This window comes from Hibiscus syriacus, unplaced genomic scaffold (genome assembly GCF_006381635.1).
Source record: "Hibiscus syriacus cultivar Baekdansim isolate YM2019G1 unplaced genomic scaffold, ASM638163v2 tig00110213_pilon, whole genome shotgun sequence".
In the NCBI taxonomy this organism is placed as follows: domain Eukaryota; kingdom Viridiplantae; phylum Streptophyta; class Magnoliopsida; order Malvales; family Malvaceae; genus Hibiscus; species Hibiscus syriacus.
In genome coordinates this window covers 799,498-819,826 of record NW_024062630.1, presented here as the reverse complement: position 1 = coordinate 819,826, position 20,329 = coordinate 799,498, and the positions used below count along the sequence as shown (strand labels likewise).

Sequence of the window (20,329 nt, the reverse complement as noted above, 5' to 3'; positions counted from 1 at the left end):
CAGCTTTGGGGTAGGTGATGGAAAAGCCGCCAAGATCTTTCCAACACGTGTCGACGAAGCGTTGGTTAGCTAACATTAAAGCGACTTTTTTCCGGTTTTTGAATTATAAAATATGATTACCTATAAACATTTTCCATAACAATATTTTCGTTATTAGGTATATTTAGACTCCTAATGATTTAATTTGATCTTAGTTATTATAAATTTGGATTAGATTCGATTTAATTTAAATTGAATATACTTCAGATTTAAAATAACTCGATCTGAATTAATCTAATATAAATTTGATGTGAATAATTTAGTTGTCATTTCTAAACATATTACTGATAAAAATTTTTTTATTATAAAAATGAGATAAACAACCGGTTAAGAATCATTATTCCAAGCATGCATTCATTTCATCCTCATGCAACAAGTCTACAATCACATGAAGTGGGGATTAATATGCACGAGTGCCTTCCATGCAAGTTTAACTAAATCATATGATATATTGTTTCTTTCTCGGGGAATATAACTAAAAGACAACTTTCATTCTCGTCGAAGTAGTTCTACGATGTGTAAAATCAAAATCAAAATATCCTCCAGAGTTGATCTCTAAATCAAAAAGAAAAAAAAATCATCCTTACTATCAATTTTCACGATACCAACCTCTATCGAAAAATTTTATGCAGTATTCAAAAACATACTCCATAACTCTCGATCAAGGACTAAACAATAACCAATTACTTCGGTAAACCCTATAGTTCATCTACCATTAGAGTCCCGCATTAGTTTACACTATACAAGTTTTTAATTTCACGAATAATATTCTATTTTTAAAGTATCAAATTAAATTACTAGTAGATTCAATTGATAAGTACATAATTTAGGGTAAACTATGCATTTAATACCTAAACTATTAGTTTTGACCTATTTTAGTACTTAAACTATAATTGTTTTTCAAAATAATACCTAAAATTTAGTTTTTATTTCATTTTAGGGCCCGATGTTAAGTTTTGAAAAAAATTAGAAGTCTAGGTACCAAAACACGTTTAGTACCTAAATCATACTTAAGTTTTGAAAAATTAAAAATTTAGGTACTGAAACGGATCAAAATTGGTAGTTTAGGTACTAAACACATCAAATTTTTAACGGCGGGTATTAAAATGAAACAAAAAGTAAACTTTAGATTTAAAAAAACTGAAAGTTTAGGTACTTAAACAAATCAAAACTAATAGTTTAAATACTAAATGCATAATTTACCCTATAATTAACTAAGTCTGAACAAATCAAAAGCATACTTTATCAAACTTAGAAAACAAAATCCAATGAAGAAATCTACATGTGTTTTATAAGTTAATTCTTAATTAAAGTTAAGTGTAATTGATTATAATTACAAATGTGTTATATTCAAGTAATTATTACAATTACGGTCTCAATTAAATCGGTGTATATAGAGTATTCAATTGTATTTTTCAATTTTTATATTATAAAAAAGAGAAGAATTATGCAAAATTAATATATTGAATGGTACAAAGTTATATTTACTGGAAAATATATTTTTTAATCAAAAAAAATTCATTGATGAGAGAGATTTACAATACAAGAACCAAAGCTCGGAACAAGCATAGATCCAATGTTCAAGAGCCGAAGTTATGTGCAAACAAAATCAAAGCCCTAAAAAGCTCGTAAACCTAAAGCCTGAGTCAGATAGCAAAGGAATATCCAAAGCTTGGATGAGGCCTCCATTGCCCATAAAGAACGAGCAAAGGAAGGCTCAAGCAAATACATTGGATGACAAACCATCGAAGTGATCAAAGTGAGCAGTGCCATTTTGATGCCAAGCCCAAAACAACAAATGTGAGAAAACTCAAATCAAGTAAAGGGTAAAGTACATAAACGACCCTTAAACTTTTAGAGTCACTAAAATTTTAAAACTTGAAAATAACCAAAAAATAATAACAATAATTTGCTTATCATTACAATTACCATCATTATTTGTATCTATTCTAAGTACTTTCAACCATTTGAAGATGAACTTTCAATTACCCTTGCAGTCGCAGGTACTTGAATCAGTGACCTCTAAGAACAACAATGCTTCATTTAACTACTGAGATAACTTGGTTCATGCTTGATTATAACAAATACAAGTGCAATATTAATTGAGTCATCCTTATCAATTTCTTGATTTTTCTTTCTCCTCTCAACTCCACCGTGATCAAAATAACTAACTCCTACATTTTAAAACTCAACAGGCAGAATAATTATTGATAATAGCATAGTAATTGTGAAGCTCCAGTCTAACGACATCTACCGTACAATTGAAGATGTACTCAAATCTTAAGCAAATTGATGTACATATAGGTATATATTATTTATAGTAGTATAAGACGATTGCTAGATAATATCAGTTCAAATTTGTTCTTAATCTATTTGACAACGTACACACAATGTAAACACAAATACTTGAACCCAAGTATTTTAGGAAAAATAACATTTTATTTTATCACTCAAGATACTCAATGCATTCAACCTATGTACATATTTTATTCATAGAATGAGTCACGAAAGGTGACCAGAACTGTGAGGCAATTCTCTCCACAGTTAGCCGCTAAGATGAGGCCTCCCCTTACGCAAGTTTTATATTTTTCTGTTCTGCCAGAGTATATATTATTGATTTTGGTTCTTAAGTATTAACTCTTCCATTATTGCCAGGCCTGTTATTCGTGGACGTCCATCAACTAAAAGAATAGTTCACATATGTGGTCGGCCTCGCTGGGTTTTTGCTGTCATATTCTCTTCTGGTATCAATAAGTTTGAGAAATGTTCCTTTTCTTATTGAAGTAGAATTAATCAATTTGCAGTTGAATATAGTATAAGACGTCTTATTTTAACATTCTTGTTACAGTAAGTTTCATCCTTTGGTATGTATCCTGTGGTCTCTTGACTGTGATATGGACACTTGCTGTAGCACTTCTTGGTAAGTCACCTCGTGTTTTTTTTTTCTCATTTCCAACCTTAAGCTTGTTATTGGTAAATTTAAATCTCTCTCTTTCAGCCATTCTCCTTCATGCATGTTTTAGAACACCGAACCTGAAGGCCCGTCTTAATACTTTCCGTGAGGAGTTTCGTGCAGTTTGGCTCAATTACAGAGAGCTATGAGCTCACAGTCTATATCATGTGAGTATGCATCCAATTTTTATGTTGATTTAGTTTATATTTGAATTTTATTAAGGTTTTCATTTGATTAAGAGTTTAGTGCTGTTACTCTTGTTTTACTTTTATACTTTCAGCTGTTAACCCGTTGTTCATGTTCACCTCTTTTATTGATTATCGAATATTGTGTATATTCACATCACATGTTACTCGTATATTCCATGATTGTGGACTTTCTAGTTCATTATCATGATGCACATGTTGCTTTAGCTTCTCCTTTAAATTCTCTTATTTATTTGTGTTCTCTTGTCCAGACATGCTTGATGTTATGATACCTCCGAATAATGCACTAGTTGCCGAATTTCTTAAAGTTTCATTTAGTGCTTGGTTTCCATCCAAGTAACTCTGTTATTGAAATGGAACTTAGTATTCTTGGGTTAAATACAAGTTGATAAATGCTTTCTTGATTAATAAAATAGGGGTACTCAAATGATTTGTCTTCAGCTATTGTTGATGACTTTGAGCACTTCCTTGAAGAAAATATGGCTCTAGCAACCCCCATTCCTGTCCCAAGGTAAAAGAAAAGGGAAAGAAACACTGAGTTGAATAGAGTTACGCAGATGAGTTATCCTTTGCTGTTCTTGAATGCTTTGATCGTCACTGCCATTGGGGTTTTACATGATGGCAGTACTTGGCAACTTTTTGCATGTGGTATTCAACAAGGAAAATGTTTACTTCTACAATATTACATCTTAAGAGTGGTTTTGGATTAGTTAGAACAATTTTTATGGACTAGATTCAAATATATCACTTTGGTTTACACCAGGTCTAGTCAAAATGCCTGGTCCCCATGCTGAATGATCGACTGACCAGACCCTTCCAAGTTGAATCTACCTCTTGAACCATTGACGTAGTAAAAGTTGGGAGAGCTACTTATTCCAAAATTTGATACAATTATCATTTCTGAACTCTGATGTATTTCTTCTCTTATGACTTCTAGCTTCAACAGCCCTTCTCTAATTGATTTGTGTTTAGTACATCTTCATGGAGTTCCATTTTATGATCCTGATTGTCGATGTGTGGTTTCAAGCTGCTGTTGAAGATTCTGCGAAATAATTTATTTAGCTGGGTTAAGATGAAGAAGGCTTCCAATCTTTCCATATAACGGACAAATTGTAAATTGCCTGGAGCTTTTATCTCTGTAAATCTGTTTTTATTCCTTTTCGGAGAGACATGGAGGAGTTTTATCAATGGCCTCCTTCCAGGAAGAAAAAAGGAAACACCGTTCAGATTCTTTGTTAGCAGGTACCTCAAATATGCTTAGTACTCTTGGATGGGCAAGGTAGCTGCTGATATTTTTTTAGCTTTACCTAGTTACTTATAGTAGTTTTAAACTGAGAATAGTATAAATACAATAAATTAGTATTAATTACTTTCAATGCCTTAATTTAATAATTTTTTTTGCTTTTAATGAAATTGTACGGAAACAAAATATTACTATAAAGTGTAGGTATAATTTTGGTTTTAACCATTTAATTGTGTTGAAATTTAGAATTCAATGTTTCTACTTCAAGTCGGCATTATTTCGTATCGAAATTGATACCAAAATAAAATGTGGAGTAAATAAGTGTGGTCGAATTTCATAAATAAGTAAAGTTAAGAAATCATATAATATGAATTAAATTAAAAATTCTAATAAAAAGTACTTATATCATAGATTTAATTTATGATTCAATTACTTATTTTATCTTAGGATTTTTGTTATTTGAATAAGAGGATTACAGTTACTTGAGACAACTTAATAATCTCACAGTTTCACATGGACTCACCTAGCATTATAAATTAAAAAGAGACGATCTTTATTAACTAACGTGGTGTTTATAATTCAAGCTAGATCTTATATCTATATAATTCGTTTTTAGATTATTTAACGACTTGGATTAATACAAATCAAGCAACCTCAGTGGTTAAAGGGATAGTTGTTATTTTGGGGGTTTCGAGTACGAGCAAATCTTCTGTAAAAGTGTTTGAGTATTTATTGTCAAATGATTGAAAATCTTTCGAACATGTATATCTTCAAAACACCCCGTACTAATAAAAAAAAAAACTAAATGGTGCAAAGGTCAGTACTTCCACAAATTTGTTTGAGCTCTGACTAGGCATTCAAAACTTTTAAGTAAATTTTTATACACCAAAGAAAGAGCATCTTAAAAGCTCCACTCAATGTGAATGACTATAACAGGCAGGGGATATTGATTCTTAACAAGTTAAAAAAAGCTTTAACCCACCCAAGGAAATGTTGTGGACAAAGTTCATGTGGTTACAGGCTGATACCTCAATGATTACTTATAATTGAAATGACTAAATATATCAAAGCTGAAATTTTGAAATGGCCAACAGCCACCTGCAGTGTACCCTCCGTCCACTGAAATAACTTGTCCGGTAATGTACGAAGCAGCTGGTAGGCAAAGGAATGCCACTAAGGATGATATCTCTTCGGGTTCGGCCATTCTCGGCATTGCTGTTCCGGCGATGAGCCTGCAGAGTTTCTCGTGATAATGTGCGTTTGTATTCAGATTCTGAAAAATTAAAACCAAATCAGCATAGAAAAGATATGTCTACAATTCTAGATTTAAGATAAAGATTAGAAGGTGAATTTACTGCTGTTTCGATCGTGGTTTTGACACCCCATGGTGAAACAGTGTTGGTCCGGATGTTATCCTTTGACCACTCGCATGCCAAGTTCTTTGTTATTTGGTTGATAGCTCCTGGAATCGCAACACAATGGTTAATCTGCAAGATTCTAGATAGCATCTACATAATAGATTATTCAATTAGACTGGCCGCGTTGGTTTCGGGTTGGATTAGATTCAAGTTATACAAGTTGAATTTCGGGGTCATATGGCTAGACTAGATCCAATATACAAAGTACAAACCTTTAGATGCTGCATATGCAGATAAACCAGGTAAGGCCACTGAACCAGCTACGGAGGAGATAAACACAATGCTTCCGCATCCAGATGCTTTTAGGAAAGGATATGCAAGTTGAGAAAGATGATAAGGAGCGTCAAGGTTTGTACTCATCACGGTTGTGTAGTCTTCCAGACTATGATCCTCAAAGGATTTGAGCTTTGTAATTCCTGCATTATTCACCTGAGGAGAAGCTAATTGCTTTCAATTTGAACCTGAAATGATTCGTACTCAAAATAATCTAAAAATTGATTGGATCTAAAAGAACAAATTCTTAGAACTAAAAACTACTTACGAGGATGTTCAGCTTTCCATCGAAAACGGAGGAGACAGTCTGCATAAGACTCTCTCTGAGATCTCTAGAAGAGAGATCACAGACAGAACCACTCACCTTAAACCCTTTGGTCTGCCATTCCTGCAACGTTTCATTAAGCTCTGTCTGGTTCCTGGAACATGTATGAACTACTGCCCCAAGTGCTGCAAGTTCTTCCACCACAGCAAATCTGACATAATACAATCATACAATCAAACTCAATATTCAACCTAAAAAGATTAAATTCACAGTTCAATCACTGAGTGCACCAGAATGAACTAAGACTGGTTATAAAAAATAAAAACAAAGAAGAAGAAAAAGATGGAGGTGGAACCCTATGCCTCTTGTTCCACCAGTCACAAGAGCTGTCATGCCCTGGAGAGACCATCTCTGATTCTTACAACCTGCTACTGCTCCAGCCATCTCACCACTGAAATTTTATTTTCTTCTTTCTTCAGTTCCTTGAACGAATAGAAACACTAAATAGTGCCGAATTTTAAAAGCTAAACACAAAACGTGGAGTAATAGTTTATTGCATTAAATTATTCATCGCCTACTGCCAACAGAAAAAGACAGCAGAGAGGTCGAAAACTTTCAGCTGCATGCTTTTTTTAAAATATATATATATTTCGGTTCAAAACTTTGCTCCTGGAAATCTATTTCAACACTTGATTCGCGAAATTTAATGGGGTGAATTGATAATTAAAAAGATTAAACTTCTAGATAAATCAGTATATTAAACAGTTTTGACAGTTAATAAATTGGTTCAAGAATACTTGACTACGATCCAAAATAGAGGTCAAATTCTTTTACTAGTCACCATACTATACATGTGTTGTAGATTTAAATCAAGTAGTAAAATGCATTCGGTTTTAGTCCCTAAACTTTTTGAATTTCAATTCTAATCCGAACAATATTATTAAACTACATAGATTTAAAATGATTAAATTGAAGAATAAGAATTAAATTTATAATTTATTCATAATATAGGGACTAATACAAGAATATCACAAAATCCCATTTACCATGATTTGATTCTTTTGTTACGAATCAGTTCGGAAGGATTCTAAAAACATAACATTTTTTATTCTTGGGGTAGAAAATTTTCACAAATTGTACAAGATGACAATATTAAAGATCGAATCGTCACATTTCAGAAAGCCAGTAGCATCTTTTACCTTGTTATTGGATGAAAACAAATTAAATTCAAATTGTGAACCCTTATTGTTTTATTTTTTATTTTAACCACTTAATTTTAAAAATTATATTTTAATAATTTATTTTATCAAATTATTATAAAATAGTCACTCAAACTTAACTCTCGTTATAAATATGAGATAGATCGATAATGTAAATGAAAACATAAAACTTCTTAAAATAAATGATCCGTTTTATTTGACCGATAGGTCCAAGTCCAATAAAACAAACATTTACACAATTAACAATTACAATTAAATTAATATATTTTATGATTAATTAACATTTTTTTTGCTAATTACATATTTAAATTGAATAAAAGATCTAAAATAGTAATATAAATAGAATAAGAATAGAATATCAAAATAAAAAATAAATAAAATTTCCACAAATATAGTTTCTTAAAAAAAACTTTGTTAATGAGCACTGTATTTTTTTTTTCAGTTCCAGAATATAACATATAATATGCATAATGATTAAGTTATAATTATGAGACTATGACATTATACCTAATGGGGTTGAGATCGGTGCATTTTGGTTTGATATCGTTTTTAATTTTTATTTTTATATTAATTTTGATAAAATAATTTTATTTTATAAAACTTAAATATTATTTTATAAAATTTGAAGTATTTCTCATAGATATTTTTTTTTGAAAACAACCTTTCAAATAAATAAGTAATAATTTTCATAAAAGATTTTTATTATTTAAAATACAAATTTTATTTTATGCTATATAAAGTAATAAATTAAATAAAAATAGAATTTGATTTATTTTAGATAAATGCAATTTTTTAGATTATGAACTATGAATCATTTTAATACTTCAGTTCGTATCATTTTTTTTTAATTTTACTAATTTCTTACTCGATCCTAATAGCCAGCTAAGTTCAAGGTAGAGTTTAAAATTAATTAATTATAAAAGATTTGCATATCTAAATTATTACATAATATAGCTGAAAAAAAATATTAGTTGAAAACCATATAACAAATGTTATATGATATTAGATAATATGCAACTGGTATCAAGCGTCACTCAATCGCTTTTATACTTCATTTGTTTTAATATTCCATGGTTAGCTGTTTAAACGTAAACATATATACATATATAGGTTGCAGAGCATACCCCTCTTTCACATATTTAATATTGAGGTGCTATTTGATTGCCGTTTTTCCAACCAACTTAATATTATTTTTTTTCTATATAGGTTAAGAATAGGCTAAATAATTATATTTCGGTACTCTAAATATTGTAAAAAATATAGAAAGGATGATATTAGTGTAATTGTTCTTAAATAAATAAGGGATATTTGTACAATAATACTCGGTTTAAGTTGAAGATTTTCACTCCAAACCCGAATTAGACCTCGATTAGACACGTCATTATCCTTAAAATCCTCGAACTCCAACTAAATTTTTCGATAAATAATCCTATAAGATCAAACCCGATTAAAACCCGTTGAGTTTGAATCTTATACCTCCTAAAAACAACACTCTCAGTTTAACTTACTATTTTAAAATTTAAATTGATCCAACTAAAAAAACTATATTGTAATCAAAAGCCTAGCTATTATGCAGGCCCAATAATTTAGAGTTGCAGTTATTGTGCAAAACTCCAATTTGCCTTAGGTTCAGCCTGGCAGTAATAAAGTTGTTGGTGACTTGGTCCAATAGTTACACGACACATTACCCAAGTGTGGGAGAACTTTCTGGGCTTATGCTCCGAAGACAATGGTGAACATAGGTTTGACCTTTCAGTTTTGCTTTCCATAAATCTGAGGAAAGAAAACTAGTGTTCCTTTCCACTATGCCATTTTTTAGAAGAAACGATCAGAGACTTTAAAGGGATTCGATATCTTCATCGTTCCAAAATCTACATCCAAACAACCATTCATCTTCCACGATGTTGGACCCTTTGAAAACCTCGAAATTCTTTGTTTCATCCGTCACCATCAAACCTGTTGATCTCTTAGTTTTCTTGTTCAAGACAACTCTAGCTATTTTCACCCTTGTTTCCATTTCTCTGTTTTTTCACTTTGTTTTCTCTAATCAATCTATTTGTCTCACTTCTACAATCTCCAATAATAACCAGCAACAAAAGTTCATTGCCGTTAATACTTCTTCCGCTCAGGCTTACGGAAGGACGAATTTATCCCACGTCCTGTTTGGCATCGGCGGCTCAGCCAAGACCTGGAACGAGCGACGCCTTTACTCCCAACTCTGGTGGAGGCCTAACGTTACCCGCGGTTTCGTTTGGCTCGACGACAAGCCTCCCGGCGGTGAAAACTTGCCGCCAACGTCTCCGCCTTACAAGATCTCCGAGGATACTTCCAGGTTCAAGTACACATGTTGGTACGGATCACGGTCGGCCGTACGGATGGCTCGGATAGTTAAGGAAAGCTTCGAGCTTGGATTGGATAACGTGAGATGGTTCGTGATGGGGGACGACGACACGGTTTTTTTCCTCGAAAATCTGTTGACCGTTTTGAACAAATACGACCATAATCAAATGTATTATGTTGGCGGGAACTCGGAGAGCGTGGAGCAAGACGTGATTCACTCTTACAACATGGCGTACGGTGGCGGCGGATTCGCCGTCAGCTACGCTTTGGCGGCCGAGCTCGTTAAGACATTAGACGGCTGCATTGATCGGTACGCTTCGTTTTACGGGTCGGACCAGAAGATTCATGGTTGCATGAGCGAGATCGGAATTCCGGTCACTAAAGAGCTTGGTTTCCATCAGGTTAACGTTAATCCTGCTGTCATGACATTAATGGTCTAATTCTGGTTTTAGTCCCTTATACTAATCATATGGATTGAATTATGCAAAATTAACATCTAATCTCAAATGTCATTAACTTGCGTAATTACAGGTTGAAATTTATAATAGGTGGACTAAAACCAGAATTAGATTCAAAGGAAACAATGTCATTAACTTGCTTAATTACAGGTTGATATTAGAGGGAACCCTTATGGTTTACTGGCGGCACATCCTTTGGCACCATTGGTGTCACTTCACCATCTAGATTACGTTCAACCCATATTTCCGGGTATGACCCGGATCGAATCACTTAAGAAGCTGATAACCGCTTACGAAAAGGATCCAAGTCGTGCCCTACAGCATAGTTTCTGTTACGACTTGAAGCGTAACCGGTCCATTTCAGTGTCGTGGGGCTACACCGTGCAGTTGTACCCGTATCTGGAAACAGCCAAGAAGCTTGAAACGGCGTTTTCAACGTTCCAATCATGGAGGACATGGAAAAACGGGCCCTTCACTTTTAACACCCGACCCGTGGAGAAAGACCCGTGTGAGAGACCCGTTACGTATTTCTGGGATCGTGCGGAGAGCGGCAATGGGGATAGGACCCTCACCAGATACGCAAGGCACGTTGAAGAGTCGGGCAAAGAATGTGAGAGGCTGGACCATGCTCCTGCTACGGGCGTAAAATTCATCGGCGTCTCCAGTGCCAAGTTGAACCCTGCCGTTTGGAGCATGGTGAGTAACTCTCCATCAAATCATTACTTTTTGTAAATTTTTAGTTGGCTAAACACAATTGCGGTGGCATCTTGTTTTCATGGGGTAGTTGGCTGGTATTTTAACTTGTTAAATGGGGTTTGCAGAAAAATAGGTGACCAATTTGGTTCCACTCACCACACGACACCGATCCATGGAATGACAAAAAAAATCAAATCTTGACTTGTGTGGGCTGCTCCCACCTTGTCGGTCTTTTATATATTTTATTAAAACCCTTCGGGCAACAAGGTGAATTTTGATAAAGTCTTGAGGCCTAAATGAGACTTTTCACCTTAATCTAAAAGGGTTAAAGTTTAGCATAACGCGGTGCACGTACAAAGCAACAAGGGAACGTGGGCTTGATTTTCCGCAATATCTGGTTGCCTTAAATTTCTTCGCATATTAGGTTGAATTTTTTATATGTGAATGACAACGACACATTTGGTTGTAATAAACAGGCACCGCGTAGACAATGCTGTGAGGTCATCAACGGCGGAGAAGGGGCGGACCACCTGGTCCAGGTCAAGATCAGAGGCTGCCATAGGTTCGAGACAGTGACTCCTCCGTAGAAAGTGCCAAATTAACATTGACCACAAAGGGTATATGGTCAAGGGGAATTGCCAATTGCCTACCGTGTAAATGAGAGATATTTCTGCAGTTGGATTTACCCCGAAGCCATTTTTGGCGATTTGAATACTCATATTATTATTTTATACAATTTTACTATCATGATGAAAACTAAACTACGCGAATTTCATTTCTTTTGTTAATATAGTGACGAGAACTTTGATAGTCGTGGGGACATTTTATAAAAAAAATAAAAATTATCGATTTAAGATTAAAAAATACCTTAAATTTTAAAAATCTATAAAATTAATCAATATGATCCTTTAATTGATGAAAATCATCGATGAATAGTTTATGTTATTGATATGATAGTTTATGATATTAATATGATTGTTCATGGATGTTGTTGACGTGACAGAATAATTTTAATTGATATTTTTTTAAGTTTGAGGATTTAACTAATTTTTTACAAAATTTAAAGATTTATTTAATTATTAATAAAAAATAAAAAATTATTTAAAACATAAAATATTACAACTATAAAAATGAAAAATATATCAATAAAGTAAAATAGTATTGGAATTGAAAAAATATTAAAAATACATATAAGTTATAGAATAATAAATAATTACAAAAAATAAAATTTAAAAATACTTATAGGTTTTGAGGCAGGGGACGAATCAGTTCTTTGGTTTGGTGCTTATAGAGTTTTCTTTTTATTGATGGTGCTTATAGAGTTTTTGGACAGTTTTAGGGATTAAATTGATATAATATTAAAACATTAAAAATATTTTTCTGAAATTAGTACCAAACTAAAATAAATATAAAAGTTGAATGTTAAATATATTAATTTTATTAATTAAGAAATCATTTGTCGTTAAAAATTTAATGATAACAAATTAATTTATCACTTTTATTAAATCTAGTGACCATTTATAAATATTTATAATTAAAAGATTAAATAAAAATAATCCTATAATTGAAAGATTATATGTATATTTTACTTGCAATAATCGTAACTTATAATAAGTGTACTTTATATTTTGACAAAAACTAAAAATAAAACAAGTTTGCATAATACTTGCAATAATTGTAACTTATAGTAAGTGTATTTTATATTAACTTGTTATAACATGAATAAAATTAAAGGAGCAAGAGGGCTTCTGCCTCTTTAAATTTTTTGGTCTAATGGTGACAATGGTTAGTGTACTGTATAAACTGTATATTTGTATTGTGAGTCTAATGTGGTTATCTTATATGTTATAAATTATAAGGAATGTCAAATGGAAAGAATTTAAGAAACATTATAGAAGATGAAATTATAATTTGCATTCAATAAGGATTTGAAGAGGTCTAATCGGCAAACAACAAGTGTTGGGAATGGCATATGCAAACACTATGGACGTCCACATCGTGATGATTATAGAAAGGTATTGGGCGCATGTTTTCATATTGTGGTGCAAAGGACCATTACCTAAAACATTGTCCAAAATATAGAGGCTCTAAACTTGTAGCTCCACATAAAATTTCATCAACATCAACGGGTCGTACGCCCACTGAGAATGATTTTGGATGTATCAGAAGAGGATCACGAGAAAAGAGTTCAAAATGTAGAGCGACAAATCTGAACAGCTGCATGTGTTTATCCTTTAAAAGACCATGACTTTATTAGGCACGTGGATATAAATACTTGCAAAAATAGTATGGATACGTTAGGCACATGGATATAAAGCCCAAAGTGTCGTCAAAATAAAAATGCCGAAGCCTTTCAAGTACGTAAGGTTGTGCCCTGAAATTCAATAATAAGATGGGCATATATTCAATTATAATGATGCTGATATGAAAGCAAGTTGTTTTTGAAATGGGAAAAAGGTTTGTTTTGAGTTGAGCAAAAGAAACACGGACTCATCTAAATTAATCCCTACTTTCTTACTACCAAATACTATACTTTGACTCCACCTCTAACTTTTTTTTTTATCTTCTTCTTATTCTCTACTGTTGTTTCCCACACTAACTAAACAATCCCTTCCTTGTCAATTCATTAAAACAAATTGATTTAATTTATTGATTCATCTCATTTCTTTTTTAATATATATATATATAAATGATACACCATCATAAAACTAATAAAAAAATCTCTGTTAAATACCTTGGAGTCCCACTGGATACAAGAAAGCTCTCAGAAAAAGACTGTGAGCCTCTTATTAATAATATCAAATCCAGGCTCACTCTTTGGTTTGGAAAATTTCTGAGCTACGCAGGTAGACTGGAGCTTATTAGAGCAGTGCTGTTCAACATTGCTAATTATTGGTGCAGACGATTACTGCTCCCTCATTCTATAATCAACAAGATTGAACAGCTATGCTCTCGCTTCTTCTGGAAAGGCACTGATAAATCTGCGTCAGGTGCGAGAGTCAGCTGGAACAACATTTGCAAACTGAAATCAGAGGGTGGACTGGGATTGAAAAATCTTAAAGACTGGAACAGAGCATGTATGATTCATCTCATTAAGAAAATACTTGCAGGTGAGGGTTCATTATGGGTTGCTTGGATAGATGCTTATATTCTAAAGGAGAATGATTTATGGCTCATGGAAGGAAGTGCAAACAATAGCTGGAGTCTCAACAAAATTCTTAAACTTAGAACAGAAGCTCTACCGATCCTCTCGAGTGGAGCTCTTTCTATCAGACAAATTTGGCAGGAGATCAGAAAAAATGTCTTGGCATTCTTTGATTTGGTTCCCCATCACATCCCTAAAAATAGTTTGATAGTTTGGATTACATTTTTAGATAGGCTTCCCACTCGTGACCGCCTACAACGCATGGGGATTACTTCTTCTGGGATTTGTGTTCTTTGCAATGATTTAATGGAAAGTCGAAACCATTTGTTCTTCGAATGCCAATTCGCATCTCATTTAAGAGAGAAAATTATGCACCTTAGTGGATTACAGAAGACTTTACAATCCTGGGAAGACATGGTTGCTTGGGCAAGTAACATTTGAAAAGGCAAGTCACTCCTAACCACTATCCTTAAAATCGCTTGGAGCGCCAACATCTATGTTTTGTGGGAGGAACGAAATCGAAGAATTTTCAAAGGATGCTCTTGAAATCCAACAGAAATCTTTAGTAGCATCAAAGAATTATTAGGAATTAAACTAAGGGGCAAAAATATCAATAGACTTGACTATGTTAACTCCAACCTTTGTATATCATGGGGTATTGATTAAACCGATCGAATTTTTTGTAATTAGTATGTAAATATCCTCTGTGATCGGTGATTGTTTTTTGTAGCAGTATTGCTTCTTTGGGTAATAAAATTGAATTATCCAAAAAAAAATAAAAAAAATCTCTCGTTTATAGACTTATCAATTATACGGATTAGATTGGATCTCAAGCCAACTTAAATCAATTAATTTATATTTATACTTTTATATCATTTTGTGTTCAAAGTCATTTTAAATTTAGAAGACTTAATATAAAAATAAGTGTCTAAATTATGTCTCGAAAAACGTTTTAATATCTAAAGATTTTTCCTGCCCCTAAAATTTTTTCTGTTACTATTTTAGGTGCTCGAATGTTAACCGCAGTTAAAAATATCAATTAAGTGACACGGGTCACATTCGGGTAATTTTGAGAATTTTTATTTAAAATAATATTATATATATATAAACTATTTTTCAAAACTTTTAAAACCTTAATTTTAATCCATTTGTCACTGTTGGACATCACCAATGTCGTCAATTGGCCGAACACCCAATGATGTTTGACTGGCCAACCACCAACAACGAAAACCCTCATACTTTCGCATCCGATCGAACAACAAATCCCCCTAAATCTATAAATTCTTAAACACAAATCTTCCAAAACCCTAAATCAAAATCATTCATTTACACCATATTTGGGTATTCGATCAGTTGCAAAAATATGGGGGGTTTGGTCATGGGTGATTGGTCGGTCACACGTCAATGTTCAGCCGATTAACAACGTTGGTGGCTACCGGCGGTGGCAACAAGATTAAAATTAAAGTTTTAAAGTTTTAGGGTTTTTAAAGATTTGAAAAAAATTGAAGGTTCTTTAAAAATATTTTTTTATTTTAAATAAAAATTCTCAAAATTACCAAAACGTAACACATGTCACTTAAGGAGAATTTTAATGGTGGTTAACGCCCATGCACATAAAATGGTAACGAAGAAAATGTTAGACACATACTTTTAACAATTTTTTTTTTAGATAGTACTAAAAATAATTTTCGAAACATATTTTGTGCACTTATTTTGGTATTAAGCCAATTTAGAATGTTTTAACCTTTGAACCGAATTAGATTACCAATTGGGGTTTTCAGGTTGGGTTATCATAGTTTTAAGTTATTTTTTAGTTATTTATTCTGGTTATTTTAAGTTTAGTTATTTTTAATTCGAGTTGCTTTTTTTATTTAAAACTTCAAATGAAACAATTATTGATAAATTTACTCTATTGTAATGAATTACAATAATTTTTTTGGTTTAATTCAATTAGCTTATTTATTTTAAAATATATTTAATATACTTTGAGTTTGAATCTCGAAAATAATTGCAAGATATTTTTCAATTTATTTCATCTTTTTATTAATTTAGGATAAATACAATGCATTATTTGTTCAAAGATAATTCTTCATAATTTGACATTAAATGTTTAGATTCTTAATATTTATGGTACTCGAACTCAGAACCTCAAAGAATAACAACAATCTCTTTACCACCGAGCTCCTCTAATATAAAGTTTTAAAATCTTTAAAATCTCATATAATTCATTTCATGTAAATTATGTGCAGATTCTAAAATAAATATTATAATTTAAATTTTATTATATAAATTTTATTTGAATATATTTTAATCATCATAATAATCTTTCAGAGAAAAAAAGACATCAAAGTAAAAATGCAATATAATTTCGTAATTGTATCTTCATTGAAAAAAATATAATGATCGATATATATAAACAATTTCTTAAATCCAGCTTTACCTTTCAGTTCAACATAAAATAAGCCTAGCTTTTTCCCCAATAATTGATTATTAGTAGCACTTTCATACTTCCTTTCAATAAGCATTAACGTTGTTAATTAACAATCATATAAAATCGGATTCGAAGTTCATGTTATTATTTTATAATCATTAAGATATTTATAAATCATTAGGACGATCCTTGTAATGTGCAGTATTCTCAATGTGAAGTCTGAAGAAAAAAAAATCCTTACCACCTCCATTTCCAGAACCGACAAATCATACAAAAAGGTTGATTCTGATTTCAGTCCCCTCTATTATACTGAACTTTTAATTTAATCCAAGCCATCCCTTTAAATATTAGTTGTTAAGGCTGAGTAAGGAGATTAAAACAAAAATTAAAAAAAAATAGTAGGTTTATTGTTTTTAAATTTAACAAATATGATTATTTGGATCGAATTCAATTTTTTTCATTTAATTTATAGTTAGGTTTTATTTCTATATAAAAATAAATATTTTATATGTTAAATAGTAAATTAATTCAAAAGTATATATTTCAATTATTACTTTTTTATTTATTTGGAGAGATTAATGATTTTTAAAACATTTTTAAAAAAAAGAAAAGGAACATAGAAAAAAGATAAAACAACTAAGTTATCAGAAGTTACTAAGAAAAAAACCAAACTAATAGCACCCTTATTTCTATTATTGTCGTTATAATAAGCGCGTGTCCAACTATGAAGCTTGGAAAATGTCACTACCATCTACTCAAATACCCCCAATGGCCATCTTCCACTTCATCCCTAAAAACCCTACAACCCAACTAAAACACCATAAAGAAAATATCAGCCGAGTCAGAGGCGCGGCAAGACTCACGATCAGGATTGAATCGGCGCCAATGGTGTTGTCGCTCGTTGCTGATGGCGGCTCTTTCTCCTCCAAGTCCACGCTTCAAATCTTAGACTTGGAGGCGGCGAAAACTATGTCTCGCCACGTCGCATTGTATAACTCTGTCTCCGATGATGAGTTCCTCAACCTCCGGCAAGGTCCCATGAAGTCCCGCGGCGTGGCGTTTTTGAACTCCATCGATGAAGGCTATCTTCTTGGACTTGCGTGTAAAGAGAAGCTCGAGGATCTGGGTCATGCCGTCGCTGTGGTTTCTCGTTTCAGTAAGAAATGCAACGATGAAGAACTCAACAGGTTCGATATCGTTTATCGTAAGATGACACGGGATTATTGATGTCGGCAACGTTGGTTTTAGCTCCAGAAACGTTAGGAAAACCAATGAAAAGATTGAGAAATACGCGAATGCGACATCTGATCTATAGGAATCATTGGTGGCCCTCAACGAATTAGAGGCGTCAGAGAAGAAAGTGCAGAAATGGAAGTTCAAAAATGATTACTTCAACGAGGAAATCACTTTCCAAAGAAAGCAAGTTCTACACTTTAGACAGGTTTCCCTTTGGAGTCAGACATTTGATAGAACTGTCGGGTTAATGGCTCGAATCATCTTCGTGGTTTACGCCAGAATCTGCGCAATTTTTGGACCCTTTGTTCCGAGTCTCCCAAAAAGAAATCTTTGAACATGAAGGTTTTTCCAGAGGCCAATCATTGCCTTCTCGCGGAGAAAGAGAGGTATATGAAACAAGCCTCGAAATCGGGTCCAATATGAAAGCTTCCAAGACCAAATCAATACCAAGACGTTCGTACCGCGTAGTTAACGCCTTCGAATCCCAGATTTCGGCCATAAGAAACAAAAGGTTGATACATTCCGCTCCGGAGAACACCGTAGGAGCAGCGGGACTTGCGTTTCGTTACAGAACCTAATTGTTACGGCGGAGAGATGTTTCCACTCGACAACAAGCATCGGCGACGAAGCACGAGAGAACATGTTCGAGATGTTGCCAATAAGCCTGAAGCAAGTTTTGAGAAGGAAGCTGAAAGGCCAATGGAGCAAGGATAGCGAGGAGAGTGATGGGGGACAAGGTTTGACACATGGGTGGGAAGAGGCATTGGAGGATATAATAGGGTGGTTGGCACCAATGGCGGTTGATACGTTGAGATGGCAGCAAGAGAGGGAGTTGGAGCAACAAGAACTGGATGTGAGGCAGACGGTTTTGTTGTTGCAGACATTGCATTTCTCGGATTTGGAGAAAACGGAGGTGGCGATCGTGGAGGTTTTGGTAGGGTTGAGTTGTATATATAGGTACGAGAATCTGCGGGGGAGGCATGTTGACGGTTGCCGTTGGTTATAATGAAACCAAAGTAGGTGTTCGTTTCTCATTATTAGGTTTCCTTTTTTTTTTGTCTGGGTTAGTATACTCTATTGGTTGATTCTTTTACAAGCCGGCATTCTGGAAGAAGGAAAAACAAGTGAACTGTACCACATTAATTTGTGCTTTAATGGAGAAACAAAACTGTTTGAGGATCAATCGGGGGTCGGGGGTTACATCATCCACATGCTCCAAATCCCGACTCCACCTTAGCCAGATCAATAAGTAAACCAGTAAGCTACAAGCTAAACATAATAATATAATATAGGATAAACTACACGTTTATCACTTAAAGTTTACTTTTTTTTCTTTTATTACCCCACCGTTAATTAATTTTAAAAAAGATGTGAAAATTTAAAATACTTAAAAATACCAAATCAACATTACCGTTAAAAAAGTAATTGGTGGATAGTAAAATGAAATAAAAAATAAACATTAGGTATAATTTAAAAATAATGAAAGTTAAGGTATTAAAATGAGACAAAAATGATAATTTAAGTATCAAACATGCGGTTTACACTGTAACATAATATAATATAATGTAAAGAAAAGAAACACTGCAACCATGAAAGTGTTGGTGCCCATGATCCGGTGACTACTAATTCAAACTTTTCAGAGAAAAAGAAGTCGGCAATGAAATTTGCTATCAAATGGACACCTTGTGATCAACTTGAAGCTTTGCTTCGGCACGCCTCTGGATATCTGGAATGGAATCCAACTTCACATTGGCTACTTCCAAAACAATCATCAACATTTTGTTTCAATAGAGTCAAATCCAGCATAATATTTTTCAATTAACTAAGTTTACGACTTATATTTCATCATTTTAATTTGATTTTGTTTTTTAAATCAAATTACATCATATACATTTAAATTAAAAATATTATTCACGATATAATTAAACTGGAGTAGATAAATTTAAAATCAACTTCAGGCGGAGTTTTGCTTATCCTAATCAAAACTGTCTTTGCCTGTAAATAATTCTGCGTGTCCCAAGTGAACATTTAATGGGCCAAAAGTGTTGGGGTAAAAAATATTCGGAAAAAGTCCCATGGCCACCAAGTTATATTGGGCATAATCAGAACTTTAAGTCATTAAAAAAATTCCTTGTCTTTTCATTTCTTGTAATTCGGTCTAATCATAGTTATATATAAACAAAATCAAACCTTAATCTCGTATTTAACAACGACAATTATAGTGATTTAACTCAAACTGTCTAGGAAGCTAAGTTGATGTCTCAACGCCTCCTATCTAAGAAAGAAGGGTCAAAGAAGAATGCAATAATTCTTTTCATGTCCAATGTTTACAAGCCAAGTGGGGAGTACAACAATCTGTGATTCTCAAACCACCTCTATCTCATAGAGTCAATACCTGATTGCAAT

At 33.0% G+C, this 20,329-nt stretch overlaps 3 protein-coding genes and 1 long non-coding RNA gene across 4 annotated transcripts; 3 read left to right on the top strand and 1 right to left on the bottom strand.

The window, feature by feature from the left end:
• The first annotated feature begins 2,700 nt into the window (after positions 1–2,700).
• On the top strand, positions 2,701–3,333 carry LOC120113818. The gene is made up of 3 exons (XR_005515344.1): positions 2,701–2,783; positions 2,888–2,959; positions 3,038–3,333. It is a non-coding gene; the product is annotated as an uncharacterized LOC120113818 (long non-coding RNA).
• Positions 3,334–5,356: 2,023 nt separating this feature from the next.
• On the bottom strand, positions 5,357–6,841 carry LOC120113817 (tropinone reductase homolog At5g06060-like). Its single transcript, XM_039134866.1, has 5 exons — positions 6,753–6,841; positions 6,401–6,608; positions 6,072–6,288; positions 5,797–5,903; positions 5,357–5,714 (listed from the first exon to the last, which is right to left on the bottom strand). The coding sequence occupies exons 1-5, from the start codon at positions 6,839–6,841 to the stop codon at positions 5,478–5,480; spliced, it is 858 nt and encodes a 285-aa protein (XP_038990797.1). The 3' UTR covers positions 5,357–5,477.
• A 2,655-nt stretch (positions 6,842–9,496) lies between these two features.
• On the top strand, positions 9,497–11,752 carry LOC120113955. The gene is made up of 3 exons (XM_039135008.1): positions 9,497–10,358; positions 10,566–11,111; positions 11,588–11,752. Exons 1-3 carry the CDS (start codon positions 9,519–9,521, stop codon positions 11,696–11,698), a joined length of 1,497 nt encoding a protein of 498 aa, XP_038990939.1. The 5' UTR covers positions 9,497–9,518; the 3' UTR covers positions 11,699–11,752.
• Positions 11,753–17,572: 5,820 nt separating this feature from the next.
• Positions 17,573–18,929, top strand: LOC120113674. The gene is made up of 2 exons (XM_039134746.1): positions 17,573–17,891; positions 18,412–18,929. Exons 1-2 carry the CDS (start codon positions 17,573–17,575, stop codon positions 18,927–18,929), a joined length of 837 nt encoding a protein of 278 aa, XP_038990677.1.
• The last annotated feature ends 1,400 nt before the right edge of the window (positions 18,930–20,329 follow it).

Excerpts from the sequence above, each read along its gene's own strand:
- LOC120113817 (XM_039134866.1), bottom strand. The coding sequence starts at position 6,841 with ATGGCTGGAGCAGTAGCAGGTTGTAAGAATCAGAGATGGTCTCTCCAG. Across the intron at positions 6,609-6,752 it reads GGTGGAACAAGAGGCATAGG|ATTTGCTGTGGTGGAAGAAC; the intron begins GTTCCACCTCCA and ends GTATTATGTCAG. Across the intron at positions 6,289-6,400 it reads ATGGAAAGCTGAACATCCTC|GTGAATAATGCAGGAATTAC; the intron begins GTAAGTAGTTTT and ends GCTTCTCCTCAG.
- LOC120113955 (XM_039135008.1), top strand. The coding sequence starts at position 9,519 with ATGTTGGACCCTTTGAAAACCTCGAAATTCTTTGTTTCATCCGTCACC. Across the intron at positions 10,359-10,565 it reads AAGAGCTTGGTTTCCATCAG|GTTGATATTAGAGGGAACCC; the intron begins GTTAACGTTAAT and ends GCTTAATTACAG. Across the intron at positions 11,112-11,587 it reads ACCCTGCCGTTTGGAGCATG|GCACCGCGTAGACAATGCTG; the intron begins GTGAGTAACTCT and ends TGTAATAAACAG.
- LOC120113674 (XM_039134746.1), top strand. The coding sequence starts at position 17,573 with ATGGTGTTGTCGCTCGTTGCTGATGGCGGCTCTTTCTCCTCCAAGTCC. Across the intron at positions 17,892-18,411 it reads CAGGTTCGATATCGTTTATC|ATTTCGGCCATAAGAAACAA; the intron begins GTAAGATGACAC and ends TTCGAATCCCAG.